The sequence below is a fragment of the Lytechinus pictus genome, chromosome 16 (assembly GCF_037042905.1).
Source record: "Lytechinus pictus isolate F3 Inbred chromosome 16, Lp3.0, whole genome shotgun sequence".
Classification (NCBI taxonomy): Eukaryota; Metazoa; Echinodermata; class Echinoidea; order Temnopleuroida; family Toxopneustidae; genus Lytechinus; species Lytechinus pictus.
Genome location: NC_087260.1, coordinates 23,699,376 through 23,723,682, shown reverse-complemented (window position 1 = coordinate 23,723,682; position 24,307 = coordinate 23,699,376). Strand labels below are relative to the sequence as shown.

Sequence of the window (24,307 nt, the reverse complement as noted above, 5' to 3'; positions counted from 1 at the left end):
CCGTACATTCTTAACATATTTTAAAATATACAGAAAGATATAAAGCCCGAACAGAGGAGCCATGATGAAAATCTTGATTCATTTAACGATAGTTTTAGTGGTAATTTAGAATACCTTACTGTCTTTATTAAAAGGCAGTACCTTTTTCATTTCTTTTCCGGATTCGTTCTCGTGATTAAGCTGATTTGACTGTGCAAACGATCGTTTAGTTTGTGTGTGGGTGTGTGTGTAAGTGTGTGCGTTAGAAATCGGCGTGCTTGATCTCTCTCCCTATCTCTTTCTCTCTCCTTTTTCCTAACCATTGCACAGTTTATTGATTGGAGTGAATTAATACATGCCCAAGCATAGATAAAATGGTTCGCAATTACAATAATGCCTTGATATGCCGTGCGAGGGTAGCATGTAATTCGGGGTAGATCTTATATTTCGGCGATAGCTCTTTGTGAGGTAACTAACGTTCGGTCTGCTTTTTTGTGGCGGTAAGCATTTTCGTCCCTTCTTTCTCGTGTTCGTATTTATGGTACCATTTCAACTTGTACTTATCGGCTCCGTATTTTATCATTCCGACTTAGCATCAACTCCCTGAGTTGAGCGTGATGCTTATGCGATATTCTTCGTTTTCAATCGACGTACATGATGATGTTTGCCGGTATAAGTTTAATGAATGTGTAGTGTTTTTAAAACTCTTATAAATATGAATAAATTCATGAAATTTTTGAATAGCAAAACATTTCCATGAATTTAATGTTAAATAAATGAGCAATTTTAATCGTTAATATAGGTCAAATATCTTCTTTTAGTGGCCTGTGTGTTACCCATTTTGGTTATTGCAAAACAAGTTAGTTATGATAATTGTATTGTTTTCTTTTTTACGTGGAAAATATCAAATGACGTATTCATTATGGTAAAATGAATCGTCCAAGCATCAGCGTTTCATTTTCGTTGATTTATGTTGTCGGATATCATTACGTCTACCCGATCCCGTTTGCTAGCGTATTACACTAATTCAATTGTATTTCTGTATTTGTATTAAATATTCTATTTCTCTTCCTTTTCGTTGAAAGACTTGTTTGCATCACTTTGCTTGCATGTAGTACAGATACCGAAACTGAGTTACCCTGGGGAATTATTCGATAATATCATGTTACGAAACACGCATGTTAGTTAAGGGTGATGTATTGTACTGGAAACAAAACCTTTTAATTTGCATATCTTCCAATGAGTAACAAAACTAAATAAATTATCTTTATCCCATGACCAGGAAGTATGCTATATCTATGGTTTTGTCGTTTTTAATGGCTAAACATCTCAAAAGAAATCCAATATTTTTTTTTACTTGGAAGTTGGTATCGGATTCGAAAGCGATTAATCGGTGTGGATAACTTGAAGCAGGGAAATAACTCTCTCAGCTTGAAGGAAACCAGTAAAGAGAAGGCCAATGTAACCAAAATAAGCAAGTTAAACGCGCTTATCATCTACGCAGATATTTATGACTAGCAGTTCGTGCAAGGACAAAGGCAGACGGTACTGGGTGTGGCGAATGATCGCTGCAATATTTCATAAATTCAATTGTCCTCCAAGGCCATTTTAGTATATACAAGATATTCGCAAGGCGGTGTATTTGTTCAACATTTGCCATTACTTCTATCAATAACCATTCCGACTTTTTTAAATTTCATTTTACTGGTAGACCTGAATATTACAGCGTGGTTAAATTTGTAGGTAGGTCTATTTTTTTTCTCTCTATAATTTTATGCGGATATCTTTTTACTCGTGACATTACGAAAGAGTATTATTTGGCGTGTGGTTCATTCTTTTGTTATCCGATATAAAGCGCTTTATTTTCATATGCAAATTAAAATCAGCCCGGCTGTCGCTGGTATGCATCGTCAAGGTATTTAAACTATTCAACATGGCCGCGGTGTTATAACCCCACTCATCTCCGACCATATGAAATAATGTTCCAGTCCTTGCACACAGATCGGTACGCGGTGGCTGGTATAAGGGGTTTATGCGTGGTATGCCGAAATCGTCATCATTCGTAGACCTTGTGAAAATAGCCCCATTATTAATGTGTGCGCTTTGGTCATAATCATGATTATCGCTATTGACGTACTTCGTGCGTGACGGGTAGTGAAAGGTGGGGTGGGGAGATGAAGGGAAGGGGGGGGGGTATGAAATCGCTTCAGGGTCGAGTAATCCTTCCCTTACGATCTCTTTTTACTCAATTGGTAAATGGTAGATTCGGCAACAAAGGTCAAATTCAGATCAGAATAAAAGGATGATCGATCGTACTGCACCATCAATGCCGATTCTTTATGTTTTCGTTAAGCTTCTCCTAATCATTACCCTTGTCGGTTATAAGGTTAATGCAGTACATGTCGTCATTTTTTATTCTTATTATACCCCGATTGCTATAAATTTCTTTCTTACGAAAAAAAGCTAATATAGAATATCGATCTCATGATTTTGCATTCACTTAATCCAATCGGTCAGCTTTATTGAACGACATATACAGATGAATATGAAATATAATTGGCGGTCAACGATATTGACGTTAGTTCTTAAGTTTGGACATTGAAATTTGATGTATTACACGACTCAATACTACTGAACTTTGTAACGCGAATTACCTTGATATATTTTTCTTTAGTTACGTATTATACAGTAGCCTATATTAATATGTGATCTTGATAGGGAATTACACACGCTCTATTTATATATCTTTATAATCTGACATCCGTCTCACAACTGAAACGTAATGAAATGGAACTTGGTCGTATTTAACTTTGATTTTTTTTTGGTATTTCTTTCATTGTTCAAAATATCTGATGCGGTGATTTAGTAATTGGAATTATTCGAAAGACTTTTTCATTAGTCCGTTAGTTTTTCTTCTTAGCAGGCGCTGATCCACGGAAGGGGGGGGGGCGAAGGTGCAGGGCACCCCGTAAAATTGGGAAATTTCCATGGGCATTATATAAACTGCATTTATTGTGCACCTTGTAAAATGAGCGATGACAATTTTTTCTTGCCTTGCCAAAGTTTTCGGGGTCGAAATGTTCACCAATTTTACTGGTGACCTTTTTTTTGTTATTTTTTTTTCAGGCACAGTCTCACCCCGCATTTAGGTTTGACATTTAGGATCAACGTCTGGTCGTTTGTTTAAGATTCTCTGTGTTCATTGTACGTGTCAGTTCTTAAACATTGCCCGGGGTCGTGGGGATGGGGGAACATCATATTGCTGCACATACATGACCTGATGACAAACGTGACCACATGTTTCCAAAAGCGCATTTTTTTTCATTATGTATGTACTTTGGAGTTTTGTAATGAATTCTTGAAAATTGTGAAGTTCACCTTTTCTTTTAGCCATTCAATTTTCGTCTCCTGCATCTTCATGAATGCAGCTATTGTCTCTGGAAACACAATAGTAAATACTGCGTGATCATTAGAGCGTCTGCACATTGTGCGTGCGTGGGTGAAAAAAATCCTTTCCTTAGATCGACTCCATTAAGCAAAAAATCAAAAGAAACTTTGCACGCAATTTTTTTATGTTGTTATTTAGGTAACGTCAAACATTCAAAATTTATCCAAATACTGCTTTGAAAATGTAGGATAAGCTTTTGCATGTATGCATCACAAAAATTACAGTTGATACGAGGGAATACACGTGTTTAAAGGTGCCTTTTTAAAACAGCGTATTACAGACAAGAAATGAAAAAACGAGGTATCTTATTCATTCAACATTGACGTTTATTTTCAAAATTTTGATTTTCTAAACAAATGAATAAAACGATTAGTTACTTGACAAATAAATACTAAATAACTTTGAGATTTATAGAATAATTATTCGATCAGTACTAAATAATTGATTACTCGACTAATAATCCCGAAGAAAGTATTTGGTAATTCAAATTCAAATTCAAATTCAAATTCATTTATTTCATGGAATATTGTATGGATTGTATGGAATAATTGTATGGAATATGAGTTAATATCAAGCAAATCACACAACGCATAGTCGGCAATAATGACCATCTGTTATGAACATCATAGAAGAGGAAGGAAAACTGCAAAATTCATTCGGGGGTAACTTGCTTTGATAAACTGATTCGAATATGGAATAAAAATTCTGTTCTTCCTTCTATCATATATATAGAAATTGCCATACTAACGATCCACAAGCTTCCCCAGCCTAACAGTATTATTATTTTTGTGTGTACTGTCACGATTATGATGATAAATTAAAATTAATCTCTCGCTATCTTTCTCTCCTCTATCCCTTTGTCCATCTTCCTTGCACTATGTCCCTCTCTCTTTCAGTTTGTTTTTATCTTTCTCCTTTTCACTATCCTTTTCTGTCCTTTGTTTCATTTTTCTCTTTCCTTCTATCTATCTTTCTTTCTTTATTTCTTTCTTGCCTTCTTTTTTCTTACTTTTTTTCATTCTCCGCTCCAATGCCCATTTGTCCCTTTTTAACACAACCTTCATAACTTTTCACAATAATTTAAACGAAATTACTCTATTTTGCAAATTATTGTGTGTAAGTGTCTTTTCAAGTATTTCCATATTTCTCTTTTTTTGCAATCCCAGGTTTTTATGCATGACTGACCAAATGTAAAACCAGCGACAATGATACGCCACAACCAAGCCAATGCTGTCGTCGCTCGTCGAATCGAAGGAACAACAATGAATGGACCATCTAATAAAATGACCCATGAGACACATAGGTTACCAGTGGTCGACCTTGGTTCTGTTGGATCTGATGAACCATTAGACCTCAGCAAGCCGCTTGACCTGTCTAAAAAGAGCAACAAGTCCACTATTCCTGCTGCACCACAGTCCTATGTGTCTAACGGAACACCTCGTCATGTCCAATCTGAGGTACAACCAATCAACCTTCACACTAACTTTAATGGAATGGACCAAACTAAAGTGCCTCCACTACGATCGACAAAGTATCCTCTACAAAGAGGATTGGCGTACGTTCAGCCTCGGAAAGCACAGTTCTCTCGCAGTGGAGGAAGCGCAGAGGCATCCGTTCCTGTTCCGCAAGCCAGCAAGGGTCATCAAGCAAAGACCGGTGGCGCTGATCGACAGGCCATGATGAATTACGCAGCCATGCAACAACGTGTTCGTACGGAGGCAGCTAACATCGCAGCATTGCAAGCTCAAGCTTCAAATGCAGCACAGGAAGCTGTCAAACAGGCTATGGCCCGACATGCAGCAACTGCTGCAGCCAAGGCGAGGAAGGAAATGGCGAAATCGACGGTACCCACTGGTGATGTCAACTGCCGATCTCATAATACTAGCAGGATGTTTGATGCTCATAGGAAGAGCCTGGACACAGCTCGTACAGCTTCTGTTAAACCTGTACAACGGAAGTTGTCACCTTCGGATATTCGGACATTAGCCATTGAGAGGCAGCTCGCTCAGTTATCAGCAATGCAGTCAGACCAAGATCTACTACGCGCATATCGTCAAATGATGTCATTACCGAAAGCAAGTTCTGATGTTTTTGCTAAACAAATACCTAATCGTCTGCAGACTTGCACCTCGTCAAAATCTTCCTCGACCCATGAACCATTATTGCAGAAAAAACATTCAGGGGCAACAGACGGATTTATGGGAAGGAATCATGAAGCCAAGCAAGCACAATACACTCCTCAACAACAACATATTATTGACTCCCACATTGCTGCTGCAAGTAAACCAAGTGGATTTGCTGCACAGGTTAGAGCTAGAGAGCAGGCGATGATCAAACAACAACAAGACTTGATCATGCGTCGGCAACGTCAGCTCATGAAAGACGTTAATAACAATCGTCGACTGTTGGATTACGCGAAGAACGAACGTGATCGTAAAGAAATGATGGCTGAATTTAACAATAAACGTTTAGCCAATCGGGCTATCCACGATGAGGAAGCTTTTGTAAATAAGCTCGTCAGGCAAAGAGCAGTTCGCGCCCATCCTAGTCCAGAATATTTAGAAGCTATGGCTGCGTACAACGCAGCAAGGACAGGTCAAAGTCAAAAGCATACCGTAAGAAATATTCCACACACGATGTCTCCACCACCAAGGCATGGTATTTCTGTACCACAGGGTAACAAGAAACCCTCACCATCTATCTCCCCTCTTGAAGATCGCAGTGCAGTCAGTACATGCTCTCCACATGCAGAAGTCAACTCTTTATCAGAGATGCGCCGAGCGATTAAACGCCCTTCTTCCAGCCCACATGATGAACCAGTTCAGAGGAAAATAAGATCAACATCCTCCGACACCAGAGCCGTCAATGTTTTTCACAACGCTATTGCTGAAGTCCAGAGAAGTGTCGCTGCACAACAGATGCTTTACAATTCCTATAAAGGCGTGGCTGCAAAGAAACTGTCAAGTATCCCTGTCAGAGAGCGTCTTCTGATGGCCCGGATGTCAGAACGTGATCGTCATGAACTCATGGTTGCACAGATGATGGAAGAGCGGGCAATACGATCATTAAAGTCAGATTCTCGCTTGGGACATAAGAGAATGCAGAGCAATATCTCACCATCCGTAGAAGATGCATCACCGCACAGTGCAAGACAATCTCGCGAAAACATGGCAAAATCTACGGACAATGTTACCTTGAGTAATAACTTTCCCAGCTTGTCGCAAAATAGATTGCCCCAAAACGACGTTTCACAACAGTCAGTCATGAACGAAAATGTAACTGCCGACTATTCACGCAAGCCTCATTTCGCTAAACAAAATGGTGAAGCGGCAGGACAACCTGAAGCGAAAAGAAGTAGTCGACTTCCATCCTATGACGATGCGATTGCTGCCCAAATGTCACTTTCATCAGCAGAAAAGAAAGTTACTCCTGATGTGATGTCTACTGTAGCCCGTCAGCTGGTTTCTTCAAGTCAGGACTGGTTCAAAAATTATCTCTCTCGAGAAATGGAACTTCAAGAAAATAATGTCCTCCAGTCGGATAAAACACAAAATAAGATAGCGTCTGCTGATCACAATCTGTGTTCGAAAAACAATTCTACTAGTGACCGGTTGACAATGACCCCTGTAGTAGACTTGACTGGGAATTCAAAGAAAGAACACAAGTCCGTGAGCGAACCAGCAGAAAACGTTGAAGAAAGGAAGTGCTTACCGGTCAAGGAGACAAGGAAACCATCCCCCACACTTCCAGTCACTCCACCTATCCTTGATGCTCTCGGCTTAGGTGGGCGTTTGCCACCTGGAGAGAACTCAAAGGAGGAAGACCCAGACTTGAAATCTGCCATTGACGTTAAGAGGTCGTTTGGGAAACCTTTCTCTGATGTCTATCTTACACAGTCATTCCAAACAGCAGATATAAAACCGATTTCTTCTAAACCCAAACCAAAACGCAAGGTGAAGCCACTGACACCTGAAAAAACAGTCGAGGTTTCGAGGGAAAACGGAAATGCGGGTGAAGAGCAAAAGAATTCAGATGCACCGTCTGATGTCAAGAACGAAGTTGAAGGAAGTCAGAAGGTGAATGATCTGATGCAAGCTGATACAGCATCGCTTGGAAGCAAGGAACGTGCTTTACAGGTACCGAATCTTTATATTTGCACATATTCTGTGCCTGTTGTACAACATGTCTGTATGATATGCTACTACTAACAATAAACACATTCGTAGAGGACGTTTATGCCACTGTTGCAGGGTCCCAGGTGATTATAATCACGTTATGATCTGCAAGAAAAATATTGCAGTATTTGTGGTACGTCAACTTGTTCTTTTAGGGAGTGGCATCACATTACATGAAAATTTGTTGTCCTTCAAAAGAGAATTGTAATTAAGTGGAATAAATTTTCGTCAAAGGACTGATTTATTCTGATGTTGCCAAAGGCTTTTCTTCACCTCTTGTTCCTATATGATAAAACTTAGCCGTTATTAATAGACGTCTATTATAATAGAACTTTATTTTGTTTCCCTTTGCAGCGAGCCATCATTAGATTCAACGAATCAGAAAAACAGGTCTCGGGTGGCGACAAAACAGAGAAGACACCAGGTCCAGAGGAAAATGGCAAAACTAGTCCTCGATTAAAACAAGTGCAGCGGAGAAAGAGACGAAAGCTAAGCAAGTTCAGAAGGCGAATACGACTACAGCGATCAGTGTCAAGTGAGTGATTCTAACGTTCAGTTGTAAATCGATTCCCGAAATCAAACGGGCCATGCAAGAAAGTTGAGTTACAATTGACGCAGATGAATTATAAATGCATTTAATCAAAGGTCGTAAATTTTATCATGGGAATTTCTACAAGGCGCAGTAGAACCTTTATCTCTCTGTTTCCGTTTTATGGCGTCCCATGAGTTTATAAACGCTTGAAGACATAGTGCTAAACGTACATTTGAAAAATATCAAGCATATAGAAAGAGAACATCCAACACGGGTCATTTTAAGTTACTCTAATTAACAAAAATTCTTTCGATCAATATCAGAAAATAAAGCCACGAAAGCAGAAATTAACGTATATTGCAAACCATTTGAGATTATAACATCTATACATAACAAATAAAGTTATTGAATCCAAAAATTAATAATCGTTACTTTTTTTCTATTTACGCAAGGCACTGAGAACGATTTCTTAATAAGTGGTGCTAGTGTTTTGTTCAGTTGATTGTCAGATATATTGGACAAGCAAAACAAAATCCAAAACAAACAAACAAATGAAAGAGTTTTTGTTCACAAATCTCCGCCATTTGGGAGCCAGTGTTTACGTAATACGCGAAGCTTTCATTTATTTCATTTATTAGTTTCTGCAACACTTTTTCATAAACACATTAACAAAGAAAATACAATAATAATATACATATAACTGACAAGCAAAACATTGAACAAAATTGCATTTTCTATTAAAACATATCGATTTTTAGAAGGTTGCAGGGGTTGCCACTAAAAGCTAAGCTTGACTGTGTGGCAACCCCAGCTCCCTTGACAGTTTTTGAGTACCCTTGGTAAATCAATTTCAAAAGCTATGATAAAATAGAAAATGTTTATCGAATTTAAGTTTCTCTGAAAATCCATAAGGAACAAGTTTTCTTTCTTAATTGATTTTGCCTGATTTTATTTTTTTTTTTTTTTACCTCAAATCAAGCGCGTACCTTATTCAACATGGTAATATACCATTGTTTTTTAATGAATAAGACCTACCTTTAATTCCATAAATCTTTATGGCTTAACCAAGACTTACAAGAGGAATGAAAGACCACATTTGTATCTTTGTTAAAGTATAGAGTTTCTATTGTTATCATTAGTCATTGTACCAGGGGCCCGTTGCAGAAAGAGTTGCGTTTAAACGCAAGTCAAAAAAATCAATCGCAAATCCAAAATGCGCGCTGTTGATTGATTGAAAATCAAGTTGCGTGTGATTTTTTAGAGTTGCGATTGATTGCAACTCTTTCTGCAACGGGCCCCAGGAAGGATGTTCTCAATGTTAATTTTCATTCTCAAGTGTCTGCCCGAGTAGAAGTTTTTACTTATAGATAAATTAACGAGGAAGGAAAGAACCACCATAAAGACATGCAGTAGGGGTGGGGAGGGGTGAAGCCAACAATATTTTATAATTATAACCTTGAACCATTGTTCTCTTTATAAACATAAGTAAATGTAGAAGGCTAAACTCTTATCTCGTTATTGTGTTTATGATAACGAGTACCAAAGCCACACTACCAATATTTCACCATATCGATTGGTTTTTATTCGGCCTGTAAACAAATTTGAAGTTTTTCAATCAGGTTTGTTTGCGGTGGAAATGAGCGTGGTGTCATGTTTGAAATGAGCAATACAGTAAGCGTAAAACAATAAAAACATTTTTTTTTATTTCCATACCAGCGTGGGAAGCTTAACATGTTACATTTTTGTGTTATTGTTTGATTCATTCATTTTTTTGTTTCTACAAATTCCGCTCTTTATTTCATAATTCACCAAAATCAAGAAGACGTTATGATGACAATTTGCTAAATTACACGAATTATGTGAGAGGTAAGAAAAGACCTAATATCTTGGATAAAAATATGACTGACTTATGTGGGGGTATTGAACACTGCATACAGATTGGGGTGGGCTTAGGGGTCATAGACCCCCAAAAATCTATCACCAAAATAGAACTTTGTATCAAAACACCTTTAACTTCCAAGGATTGTGAATGGTGACCAACTGAATGTTAGATTTAGATTTGAACCTTGTGTATTTAAACCTATATAAAGCTAAAAGATTTGAATTTAAAATCTTATGATATTTAAAAGTAAATCCATGGGATTAAAATGAAATCCATAATTCGGCTGGTCACTATTTGGCTTGTTATTATTCATTTAGATGTTTTCCCTACTTCTCGCATTTTACCCAGATGTTCCAGTTCTTCAGAGTGGTAAGAAGAGGGGTCGGCCTCGTAGGTCATCCTTGCCACTATCTTCAGACATGGCAGCAATGATGAGGTCAAGATTTCAAGACTTTATTCCTACTATCTTAGAAAGACGAACGAGAAATTCTGGATCAGGTAAGAACGGGTTTAAACTTTAAAACAAACTGGGGTATTTTGATTATCACCCTTGGGGAGGAACGGCGTGGAGCCCCCTCCCCCACTCAATCTTGGCAGTCGAACGAAATTCGGGACAAACGTCACCGACGACATAATTTGCCAAATCGTACTGTCATTTTCCCCCTACAATTTCATGATTAATCACAATAATGCATATTCATAATAAGAATGATATTCATGTTCAATTTTTACAAAACATTTCAATTTGCTATCAAGAGGCTTGTCGTAGCATTCTGATTAATTAACTACTGTTGTGTTACAGTGTTCTATAATCATTTCTTCGATGAAAATTGGGCTCGAGGCCGGCCCGCCACCCCTACTAAAAGTAAAATCACTGCATAAAGGGCCAGGAATGTTATCACTCATTTCAATGATAATTTTCTTTATTCGAATTGTTCGGCTGAATCGCAGAAAGAGAAAGACGTATTTTGTCAACGACGGACACCAGTCATTTTTAACACAATGAAGGTGGATATATACAAAATAAGGACTTTCCAGTCTGTATTTTTTTATCTTCCAACATTCTTCCTGTCATTAAAAATAGCGATAATATTGACAATGGTTTGAGAATAATGACGAGGATGATGATGATGATCAATGGCACTAATGAAAACCCAATTTTGACCTTTAAAGAGCATAATAATTCTCACTGGGCTTCAAAAGTCTTTGTATTGCCCTTTTAAAACTTCATCCCTCTTCTCACCTACTATCCATTTAGGTCGAATAAGGAATTATCGATCGATGTACGATGCCCGTAACATTCGTTACGAACTGGAGATCGAGAAGGAACATGCAAAAGTGATGGAGAGACGGCGTCGACTTCGAGAGTGCAACAATATGGAGAATGTCAGCGCTACGGAGACAGATGACACCGCACAGGATGAAGACTACGTACCTCAGACGAAGAAACCACGTGGTCGCCCAAGATCCAAATCTAAAGACGAGAACACTCCAACCACTTCAAAGACTTCAATGCAAAGTAGTCCAGGACCACCGCAAGACGAAGAAACAACAGAAACAGGCCTTGAAAAAGCATCGGACAGTCCGAACAAACCACTGCGAGTCGTTCTAGACCAGAACACACCCAACCATATTAAACTGAAGTTCGTCAATCTTCGCAGTATAAGCACCAACGAGAAACAGGAAGAGGAGGAAGAGATGCCTCCATCCCGGCCACGCCGGCGGGGAAGACCACGCAAGTCCGCCCGGAAGTGTAAGCGTAAGACAAAAAATCTCGGCCCGCCGAAATCCCCGGAACCACCTAAGCTTGAGATCATGTCGCCATGCGAAGACAAAGAAAATGAAAGCGACTACGAAGATTTTGTTCAGGTGAATGATTGATGATATAACTCAAATATGTACGACATTAATTTAGTTCAGAAAATGATGTACGTGGTCGGTTTGGTATCTGATAATAAATATAGCTACTTATTCTTAGTGGCGCCAGGGGTGGCAAGAGGGATGTGAACCAGTGTGCCAATTTCGGGGGGGGGGGATTAAGTTAGACATAAATGGGAAAATCATAATAAACAACCCAATATGGCACAGCTTTCATAATAAAATGTTGCACCCCCATTCCGTTTATCAAAGATACCCCATTGAATTATATCCATACCATAAAATATGTATTAATCATATGTATTATTAGATTAAAACCAATGGCTTCATCAGAACTTCAGTTCAATACATGTAAGATTCCATAGTGAAATAAACGCCTTTTTTATTATTATAGCGTCATTTGAAGCATTGTATCGTGTGCAATCTACAAGCCAATGCAACAGATGGTCTCTTGTATGCTTTGTTTACATACATAATAATTGATTTTTGATAAGTCAGTTCCTCATCCAAAGCCATGATTAGTCAGTCCTACATGGTTTCAATTCATGTGGAACAATAATGTAATGTTTGAATGTTATTACAGGATCCCGACTATGATGTGATTAACCCGGAAGTGACATTGCCAGAGTACGCAAGGGTAATCAGACCGGATCCTCCTCAAGGTAAAAATATATTAAATCGAGATCCTTCCCCCTCTGATCATTCTTTATTATCGTACCCCACGCCCTCACACTCCCACTCAGACGTTCGTAATTTCCTTCATTCCCCCGCGCACTCACACACAAATACGAAATCGTTCTCCAATCACTATCTTCTTCCTCGTTCATTATGTTCCTTATTTCACTCCGCTTTTACAACCCACCCTTCCACACACACACGCGCGCACCCCCCACACACACACTCGTTCGCTCTTCTGTTCCTTAATAAATTATCTTGGGATGTCAACCTAGTCCTACTGCATTTTTTCCCGACGTCAGGATAGGTTTTTGGGGGGAGCCAAAGATTACTACACATCATGAAACCGCTACTCCTAAATATTTGAAATAATTTTGCAAGGGCACAAGGAATTCGTTAGCGTATTGGCGTCATATGATAATTCTTGCACTTAAATTCGCAATTTGGCTGGTTTCAAGTCCAGTATTGGCAATAATTTTTTTCTCTATTTTGTTTGAATTGGAGACGAGACTTCTGAAAGAAAAGGGACCAAAAAAAAATCACCTCCGGTATACGTATACGATACCCTACTTTTCATGCTCCAAACGGGATATGATTCTGGGCCTAACAATCTACTGTAGGTGGTTATTTGAACGTCACGGTGATATATAAACGAAATAGCATGAAAGGTCATTTTCTTTCGATATCGAGACGCACTTTAAAACGTAAAATAGTTGAGGGTTTTTTTTTTTCAACCAAACGCCGAACGTGTCTTTGTGTTTTCCTCGTATTTTATGCACTTAAATATGTAAAATAGATCAAGTTACATTTAGCCATTCTCCAACATCTGAAACTCGATCGTAAATGTCAAAGATCATTATGTGCTATAATCAAAATATCGTTCTTAGATCTCTAATCATAAAGGAAGTATTGGGATCAAATTATATTTATTGGCACAGACCACCATCGCCGCAAACAAGGATATATTTGCTCGCAATAGTGTTTTCAATTAAAACCAGTGTTTTGATAATAAAGGTCTTCTGATGTACATTTATGAAATACGGAAATTGTGAATTTAATATTTCCGTTATTTGAAGCGTTCGGCGTAAAGGCTGTATTGATCACAATGTCAGTCATGACTACAAAACCATTGTCCTTTATACCAGTTTTATATTCTGGCGTAGCTTGGATTTGCATCTTAAGATTTTTTTAGAGGGGGGGGGCTGCGCTGAAGGAAATTACTGCCATCCATCATCGACCAAAATTTTACATACAATGGCGATAATGATGATATTGGCAACAGTGTTATCAATGATAATAATAATTGTTATAATGATGATGATATTAATAATGATAATGGAAGTGGTGGTGGTGATGGTAATAATAACAACGACAATGATGATAACGCAGATGAAAACATTAATAGCTCAATCATAGCCCCCTTTTCTTATTCCGGGACGTATGAATTATGATTTATACTAATGATACTTGAAAGCTCCGATATAGCTTACATTTTAAGGAGACTTTGCTACAAAAGAATAACTGCGTTAAGTTATGTCAATAAAATAAACAAAGGAAACGTAGGAAACGAAAACGTGACTAATACGAATATCCGAAACTTTGGCGAAATGTTTTTGGCAGGTGAAGAAGGTCATTGGGATTGGTTAAGGGCAAGGCCTATCTATGAGGCTTATGGGCTTTAAATAAATTCATGTTTCGATTTCAATATACTGTACCAACGGGGGCCGGGTGCGGGAGCCCCCACCCTCGTAAAATTCAAACCTGTTTGAAATAATTCCAATAAATGCCAACCCAAATAATGCGAGATTTAAAAAGGAAAAAAGAAGAGTAAAAAGCTTTGTCGTTTTGCTCGCTCGCTTTAATACGGGACTATTTATTTGCAACGTCATCTGAATTTTACCCCTAGGGGAACAAATTCATTCCTACAATCTGGAACATAATACTGCAGAGCATAATAGGTTAATTGATCAACAACCGATTGATTGGGTATCAGGGGCGGATCAAGTATTTTCCACAAAAAAAAGGGGGGCACATTTTCCCGAGGAAAAATTTGACAAGCAAAAAGAAAAGAAAAAAAGGTTTTCAATCAAAAATTAAGTACATTTCGTCCCCCCCCCCGGTGGATCCGACAGTGGTTGAGTATGTAGGAGCCATGTCTGGTAGGCCAACGTATAAACTGAAAGTGTATCATGTACTTGATCATGATGTGATATCGAGTATTATACAGATTGAATGTTATAAACCTATAGTGAATGATGACTTTTTAAGAAAATACCTTAGAATGTTTGCAAACTTTGAAAGTATCTTAATAGCGGTTTGATGTCGCTTATTGAATGGATTACAGAATGTATATCAGTCTATATCGTCATTTTCCTTCAAAGATGACAAGGCAGTACCATATTTTTTTTCCTGGGGACAGGACGCGTAATTTTTTTTCGAAGAACCTCGAAAGCGAGTGTGAATTTTGGGAGAATTTTCAGTAAAAAATTTAGATTTTCATTATTACCCCTTTTTTGTTGGAGGGGGGAACTGACCCATGCCCCCCCCCCCCCCGCTGTTTCGGCCATAAAGATGAAGGTTTGTTTACTGGAATCTTTATTTAAAACAATACTGATAAGTAAAGCAATTGTCATCTATCACGTGATCACGTGAAACCTGGTCATCATGATAATGTCACAATAATAGCGTGCATGCTAGCACGAAACTGTAAACAATGGTTTTTATATGCAAAGTAATTATATTCTTTTATCCCTTGTTATGACAGAAATGAAACGCTTCCCACTCAATAAGAAACTAGGAGAGACTGTCCTTCATCGAGCTGCATCGCAAGGAAATATGGTGAGAAGACGAATGAAAATCATAATGGTGGAAGATATTGACATATCATGTATGCTTCCTTCATAATTGGGACTTATTTATGAACATTCTCAACTAATATATCTTTTGATAGGATCCGTGTACTTTCCCCTATAGATATGAACCTCAAATATGGTATTACATTTTCCCGTTTAGTTATCATTCCATATGTTTTTCTTCTCCATTCGTAATATGTTTTCTAAAATTAGTAATGGATAATTCTGACTCCAAATTTGACTTCACTGGGTCAGTTATAACTTTTAGATTAGAGTTGACAGTTTTCCGCGATACGGAGAAAAATCACGAAATTGACGGAAAATCCAATTATCATGCCCCAAAACTATAAACCATGACAACTTAAGTAAAGATAATGAAAATCAAATAAAAATATAGAAAAGCAAAGCTTTACGTAGTGAGCCACCCCCTCAAATCTGCCAATCAAACAATGATTATATTGTACATGGATTTTCCGTATTTTTTATTATTATTTTTTTTTTTGGGGGGGGGTTCATTTTTGCTATCTACAATTGCTTAAAGTCGCCAAAGAACACAGAATGTGATGTGTAGAATACGGAAGAACATATCACTGGTATTTTAGAAACAGAATAATGGGGTCTCTAACCTAGAGTAGCTGAGATTTTGCGAAATTAAAGAAATGCTAGGAAATGCTCTTAACATGCGTGGATAAATATGCAAGGATTCTTCTGGCAGCTTACTTTATATAATATTCTTGATATGATGAAACACCATTCCCTTTTTATACTAATATTTAAAAATAAAATTATGTCTTTGACAGGAAATACTTTCGTATTGCATCGACTACCGGGTCGTTGACGTGAATGTTCGTGACAATGCAGGTTACACAGCACTACATGAAAGCTGTGTGGAAGGCCACATTGACATCGCTCAATATCTTCTCAGCCACGGGTCCGATGTCAACGCCAGTGCTGCAGATGGTACAAGGTAAATAACATCGAACGCAAGGCGCAGATCCTCGTTTCTGATTGAAAATCAAATTTGGTTTGATTATATCTCTTTCTACAAGGATGACGTTTTATAATGCTTTTAAAGCTGCTAATAGTTTAACGTGCGTAACTTAATACATTAACCCTAAAAGACTAGGCGAGTTAAATGCCCTCTGAGATGCAAATGTTGCAGGGCAATGTTGCAGGAGCATGTGTCGTGTCACCCTATTTTAATGTCTAATGATATTGATCGTATGATCATGATGATCGCGACGGAATACGCCACGCACGTCACCCATAATACAATCTACAAAATCAATAGTTACGCTGGCGGATTATTTGCCCAATTAGATGCAGTCATCTTTCGCTCAATAAAGGAAATTACTATACTGATACTGAATTTACGGGAGTGATCTCAAATCGTTTTTTTTTTCCAAAAACAAAGAGTGTGCCAAAATGAAATAAGATATTTTTTTTATTGTGTTGCAAAGATTCAAAATTATCTATCACAGTTATGCCAACGTCCAATGATTTCATCGTTAGTCATACTTTTGTGTTCAATTTTTGTCAAAAAATCCTTTCAACGATTCTTCATCGCCCAATAAATAAAATTTACATCCTTGATTTAAATTTCTCTAACGTTTTGATGGTTGTTGTTTTCATGTTAGGCCCGTCCACGACGCTGTTGATAATGATCGAGTAGAGCTAGTCAGACTTCTGTTAGCGTATGGTGCTGATCCCTTCCTTGCCACAAACACAGGGCGTCAGGTTACCAAGTTAGCCCTCAACAAGAGCAGCGAAATGAAGACATTAATATTCGGTAAATATTCACTATTTTACTGATCCTAGGTAGACAAAAAACTGGAAATATTCGGCTAATTTCAGCTACTGACAATATTCATATTCCAATCAATGGTCCACGGTGTCTGTACTATTTGTAACTGGGAGGGCTACTTTAACAATAACGAATTAACAAAACAATAACAATTTTTGGAAGGCAATGTGTGTTGAGCCGATGATCTGTTAATCCGAACCTTAGTTACAGCAATGAGATTGAATACGACCTTACTCGGAACGACCTGCCCCTCTTCGGGTTGGAATAAGATTAGCGATGTTAAGATTTAACCCACATATGATATTAGCGTAAGATTGTTATCATGAAGTAATTAACTAGGTTTTCTTGATATTCAAGGTTTTGTTCACATAAATATTTTTATTATTGAGATAGCTGAACGAATATTTGAAATTGATGGAAAATTTTTGATACATTATGTACCGAATAGTGATCCAAATTTATACAACCGTTTTTAAAAACATACGTTACCTCACCAAAGGATGAAACTATTGTCTCGTAATGAGTTGATTATTGTCTCCGTTTATATTGTTATGATAATATTGTATATTTACCATGATATTTTCAGGATATTTGCAGGATGTCAATGGCGACAGGTCAAAGGTCGAAGACGCTCCGCAACACGCTCTTGATTACCAATGGAGTTTCAACGGATCATGCAGTGTATTCGGTGAGAACAGAAATACATCTCTCTTTTTTTTGGGGGGGACACGCTTTTCGTCCAATTCGGAACGTTTCACAAATTGATTGATGTTGATTGGGCTTTGCGGCAACATCGGTGTGTTTTTTTACACTGGTAATACTCGTTCAATATGAACTTTAATTAGAGTTCTTTTTCCTAATTGCGTAAGAATGCGTCATTTCCGAGACATGTACATCATTTGCCGATTGAATAGTCACAAAATATCGGACGCGCCAATTTGCGTCTTATTTGTTTGATTTTTTTCACTTGTTTCTTCTTAGAGATGCAGTCACGAATAAGTTTCCCATTGTGCTTCATAACAAGTACCCATTGTTGTCGTAGAAACCCTGGTAATTTCCGTGTCTAGCCACGGGGGGGCTAGACCCCATCACTTTGCAAGAAATAAGACCTCGTCGATTAAACCAGACGCCCGACAATTTTCTGAACGTTCTCTTTTCCATTATCAATAGGGGTTTACGTTAGACCTACAGTGTGAAAGCACATGTTGTAGGCCGTTTATTCCCGAGAACAATGTAGAAACGTGTGAGAAATACCTCTTCAGTAAATGAGCCTCAGAGGTTTCATTAAGGCGCTCCATCCTCGGGTTATTCCATGTCAATATCCATACATAATAGTGCCCATCACTAGCATTCCTTGGGCAGGGGAGGGGGGTGCGCATGGGTAGCATAGGGGAAATATGGCACATCCTGATAAAATTTGAACTTTTTTTGTTTGCTTGTCAGAACATTTTTTGCAATTTTGACAAGAATTTCTAGGTATGCCACTCTCTATTCTGAGAATGAGACGAAATGACATTTTCATTGCTCTTCTATGTAATGTTTTCCCAGTGTTACTTGCAGCTACGAAAGTTCCGGATAATACATTTTTTTTAATTATCTCTGGTTGCTGTTTAAGATTTGTGACACAACTGCTGCCACGCGGGTATTTGGTAAAATAATTGGCTATGCACTTGCGCAGAACAGCTCCTCTTCTTTTGTTGCATATGCGCATAACGATAATTTGGACAGATAAACGCATCACAGATCTTGATTCGTAATTCTAAAGCCAAGTAATATCATAGTATGTGATTGCCATTGTATCACGATCGCTGTTTTTCTGGTAGATTCGAACAGCAGTTCTGAGACATACATCTTCGCTGACGTCCCTGGACCTGAGGAAATCAAGAAACCGGAGAGTGGTGACGAAGATGAAGGAGTATTCTTTGAAATGAGTGATAAACCCATCCTACCATCTTACAATATTCGCATGGACAATGATGATAAGTAGGTTGAAACCTTAAATGTCTACCCTAATTCTTCTTTAATAATGTTAGTAAATACATTGCAATATTTCAAATTTATAAAAAGAAATCTAGCTTGGTTTATATACGTATTTTTTGTCTTAATATATCAAAAACTGATATAGGTGATATTGCCGCTTACCACGTTGAAATCACTGGGTTAGATCAGTTCTCATTGACTACTGAATTGTATAAAAAAGAAGATTTTAGTATCTTAAAAAATCAGTCTATTATATATCAAGTGTGTTTCATGGTGCTGGGAATACATATTCTGGATTGTTAGGAATCCTTTGAACAACTCAACTTGATGGAATCGATGGTAGTGCTACATACCAGCTGATTTATTCGAAATTGCCATTTAAGAAATATTGAAACTGCCCGAAAGTCAAAGTACGTTTTAACATCTTATTCTTCTTGTACAGATTCCGAAATTGGCTGCTGTTCTCTGACGTTTCAGAGCGACTATCCGTGACAAAAGAAGAGCTTCTGAACACGTATCCCGATCTGGAGCCTGTCTCACTCTCGGAGTGTCAGTTCCGCCAAGCAGCTCAAGAATCTCAAATCATGAAGTCGACACTAAAGAGAAGCAGAGAGGATGACAGCATTGTTGACCCGGAAGTGAAAGGTGAAGATGTTGTATTACTCGAGTTGAATGATAGCCTCAGGAACATTCTTGGTATGGAATTGAAATACGTGAGATGATACCAAAACAAACATATCGACAAGACTAGGGACTTGTTTGTGCAAGGAGCAACGTAGGATGTATGCAAGGTCAGAGACGGAACTCCCTACAAAGAGTACAGGAGTATTATTGAAATGCCACGTATGACTTGCTTTGGAAGCACCACAGTCTCCAGTGCCGGTTTATGTTTTAGAACATGGAACAATCTCTCTTAGAAATCGCTACATTTTGATAATCTGAAAAAGTACTTTGATTATCCATTGCCAAAGTACTTATGAAAGTGAGATGGGTGCTAATGATTTGAATTCTTCATGTCGGATCCCTGTGGGTTTCCGTCATGGCCGTATCCTGAAAGTGTAATCATCGGTACCTGATTGCAAATTGTAATAATGTAATAATCATTATTGGTAGTTAAGCAATAACTAAACTTAGATTACATACGCTGCACTGATTACATATCATAATGTTCATATTCCGCTTTTATAAAGTGTTTAATAAATCTGACCGACGGAGTAAACAGAAGTTAATTGAGTTATCGTTTAGCAGTTGATAAAATGCTAATGACCGACTTTAATTTAAGCACAGTTAACTTGATATTACAAATTGTTAGTTTCTTGATATTTCAAGCATACCAATAAAGGCTTCATTCCCGGAAGGAAACCGCCTTTCAAGCAAAGTGAAAGTGAATAAAATCTGCTGGCTTGCCATAATTATGAAAGCTGCCTGTTTTATAAACATGTATGACTGATGATTACAGCGATGATGATTTATTCTAAATCATTTTGCATTTGAATTCATTTTGCATTTAGGTTTATGTTTTGGGGCCTCTTTTCTAGCACTAGAAAGTACTTGCATTAGCTTCTGGTTAACTTCTTCGTAATCTCCAATGCAATATGCTTGGATCTATTAGAAGTATGTTGTACAGCACAGTGAGGGATGTAATTGATGACATATACATTTTATTAAATATGTACATATATCCAAGGTCACTGGGTCATGCTCATAATTTATGATGTATCATTATAAATACTGTATGGAATAACTCTACATACAAGTTTCAACTAAAGCGTAAGGTTTGCGATTTTTTGTGCTGAATTAAGTCGTTGGCTCATTGTTTAGCCTCTGTTGGTATTACGGGATACCATTTGAGTTGTTCTCTTCACATGAAGTTGTACTTCATATTGTACTGTATAATGGACTACTGTATTCATAAACGAGGTCAATTCTATTTAAATATTGCGTTGTATATCATTTATTGCTGTCGTTCACTTGTAAAAGGTGTGTTCGTTGATGAATTTGTTTTTAAGTTTAAAGTGTAGCTTAAATACGAGTCAACATGAAATGATAAATGTGATACTTTATACTGCCATCGACGTATCAAAAATCAGTTAAAGGAGGAGTCATGATACCATAGCAACCTCGACCCCCTGCCCCCCTCTCTCTCTCTCTCTCTGTCTTCACCTACAAAGAAGCAAATTTCATTTCATGTTCATATGTGAAGGCACCTATAGATGTATTTCATGTAAATTCCTGCACATATTAAATGGAAAACCTATTACCAGTCCTGCAGTATTTGCGATTGGTTACTTAATAAGCTCATATTAATCCTGGATCGCTAATGAAGACGAGTATTTAAATTGCATCCAAATTCATTTTTGTCGTACTTTCTCCATTTTCGGTGGCAGCGGTGGGATAACGTCCCATGTCATCAAAATAGCCAACACTGTATAATCATAATACTGGCGCAATTATACTCTTATAATTTTATGGTGCGTTTCCTCGTTGTATTGTTAGATGTAAATGTTCGTTGTACATCATACGTTTTATTTATTTACGTCTTCCTATTACAACCTGTTACTCAATAAATGGTTGACTCGTTTCCAAGATATATTCTTTAATCTGTTTCATGCTTTCTGCTTGATATGGTCACACCTTGGGTTGATGGTGGTGGTGGTGGTGGTGATTTTTTTACCTGATTGCTAAGAAAGCATGAATGCTTGTAAGCAAGCAACCAGAGGACCGACGGCTTAAGGTCCCCTCCGAAGGACCTGGTAGTGAGGATTAATGCCTTACCAAAGGGCACTAGCGCACCAAGTGGGAATCGAACCCGGGTCACCGGAATACGAGTCCCCCGCTCTACCGACTGAGCTATCGCGCCTCCTCAAACATGGTAACATCCGGGGAGCGTTTCATGAAAGTACTGTTTTATCCGACAGTTACCATAGTAACAGTGTCTCTCAGCCAATCAGAATCAAGGAAAGTTGTCAGATATGACAACTTGTTGGACAAAAATGTTGATGAAACGCTCTCCAGTTATTCAACATACATCAAATCAAGATTTTAAAAAGAAGTGAATTTGTTACCTTAAGTACACGAAATTTTAATATAGCTTTATCTCGCGCCCTGAACTCGTCGATTTCATCACCTCTGGATATGCCAGAATGCATCATTCTGTTTTCTCAAACACTTAGTCTTAAAAATTATACACGATAAGATTAAAGGTTAAGCACGAATTTTTGACCTATTCTTGAGCTCCACGAGCTGACCCAAATCTCTCATGTCATATCATGCTGGGTGTGAATTTACTAGGATAACCCTACCTAAAGATTGTCAGCTGAGCTTTATAATGTTTACGAGAACGAAAAATTGACAAAATTTTGCTCCCTCGTAATTTGTTTTTAGACATTTGGTACGATGTTTGGCTCCCTCAAACTCTTTGACTCACTATGCCACTGATAGTATGAATATGATAATTGATTGCCTTTCAGTTTATCTTTCTTCGATTGATTCCTTAATGTTCATTGAACAAGATATAGCCTGTATAAAGTTGTAACATGCATGAGATAGTAATATGAAACGCATTTATATTTGCAATTTCTCTCTCACTCTCTCTCTCACACACACACCCCATCTCTCTCTCATTACTCGTATCAAGTTCAAAATCAGGAATAGAAAATGAAACTTATTTTCAGTCTGAAGTTGAAATTCGATTATGGTATACTACCAGCATATCTGTGAAGCCCTTTCAAGGTTTCATTTCCAATGTTTGTGCTTTCTATTTTGATTCAATGTCATATTTTCTTAGTTATTTAAGTGTTAAGACCTTGTGTGTACATCGCTGTTTTTCATGCGTGTTATACATCCAAATTTTTTTTCTTTTCATTTTAAACTTTGCTAAACATGAGAGGTAGGTACTGCAGGGGGTCGTGAGTAACCCCCCCCCCCCTCGTCCATCCCAATGACTTTCCAATTAAAAGTGAAAAAAAAGACAAAGAGAAGAAATTGAAGAAGAAAGAGCGGAGTAGGAAGAGAATCAAACGGACGGTTTGGGTAGTGTAACTCTAGCTGTTACACCGGTTGTCTTGCCCTGCCCCCAACCCCCTCAGTTTCCATATCCACATACAGAAACTTGCACATGTGCGAACCTCAATACAACTGAAGATTGAAGAGTTTATGGAAACACTGTCCTCCAGTAAGAGGTGTCGATACTGCAGGGGGGCGGCAGAGGGGGCGATCATAAAATGAATATTTTCATATATTGTGTTGAATTCGTACTTAAATTAACATGATTGTTATTATGGGTTATCATACATATCAAATACAGATTGAGGGCAATTCAAAGGTCTCATATTCAAAAGTTCTGTGGAGCTCTGCTCCTCAAGCCTGACAGGGGTCGTAATCTCTCTCTCTGTTTTGATCCTCCGCTCTTCGGAGATTAGCGATAAATCGCGGTCAGTAGCATAGATGAGATGATCATGCACTGGGATGAAATCTAGCTCATTGGTTAGCATGTGAAGAGTACAGGCGATGGGCATGGATTTTATATATATAATGAAGAGTCATCTTCTGGATGGAATCGTTAACAGAATGAGGAAGGGAAGGGTCATACGGCAAGAGAATGGCGCAAGTCATTTCGAAGGGATCCTGGGTGTTGAGAAGAGTAATTCTTGGAGAGGGTTGAAGAGCATCTCGTAAAAGTTTACTCACTTTGGCCAGAAGATCAGTGCGGAGATGGTAGCATAATCGGTAGCTGGACCAAACACAGTTATATATGTTGGATAAAGTCACGGTATAGATTTCTTATCATAAATGTGACACTTAAACTAATTGAGAATCATTCCGCAAAAATCGTCAGCAAAATATTTCCTTTATTGTTTACCCCCCCCCCTCCCCAGTGTGCCCCTCTCTCTCTCTCTCTCTCACTCCCCCTCACACACTCACACCCTCTCTCTCTATCCCCTCACTTTCTGGAGAGCTCTCACACTCTCCTTCTCTCTCGCACACGCACGCATTTCTCTCTTTCTCGTTAATCTATTCTGAGTATCAATTTTGTTCCGGAGAGAGAGAGTGAGAAGGGGGGGGGTGGGCAACTCAACACATTAACACAAACAAAACGAACT

At 38.1% G+C, this 24,307-nt stretch overlaps 1 protein-coding gene across 3 annotated transcripts; it reads left to right on the top strand.

The window, feature by feature from the left end:
- Nucleotides 1–203: 203 nt before the first annotated feature.
- On the top strand, nucleotides 204–21,793 carry LOC129279335 (uncharacterized). 3 transcript variants are annotated; one of them, XM_054915424.2, is made up of 12 exons: nucleotides 204–479; nucleotides 4,594–7,563; nucleotides 7,957–8,137; nucleotides 10,365–10,514; nucleotides 11,275–11,885; nucleotides 12,478–12,556; nucleotides 15,334–15,407; nucleotides 16,222–16,388; nucleotides 17,059–17,210; nucleotides 17,812–17,913; nucleotides 19,049–19,208; nucleotides 19,648–21,793. In XM_054915424.2, the coding sequence occupies exons 2-12, from the start codon at nucleotides 4,633–4,635 to the stop codon at nucleotides 19,925–19,927; spliced, it is 4,887 nt and encodes a 1,628-aa protein (XP_054771399.2). In that variant the 5' UTR covers nucleotides 204–479; nucleotides 4,594–4,632; the 3' UTR covers nucleotides 19,928–21,793. The 3 variants fall into 3 exon arrangements, with proteins under 3 accessions (XP_054771399.2, XP_054771400.2, XP_063966953.1); XM_054915425.2 differs by having other exon boundaries at nucleotides 427–447; XM_064110883.1 differs by lacking the exon at nucleotides 204–479 and adding an exon at nucleotides 1,478–1,722.
- Nucleotides 21,794–24,307: the final 2,514 nt, after the last annotated feature.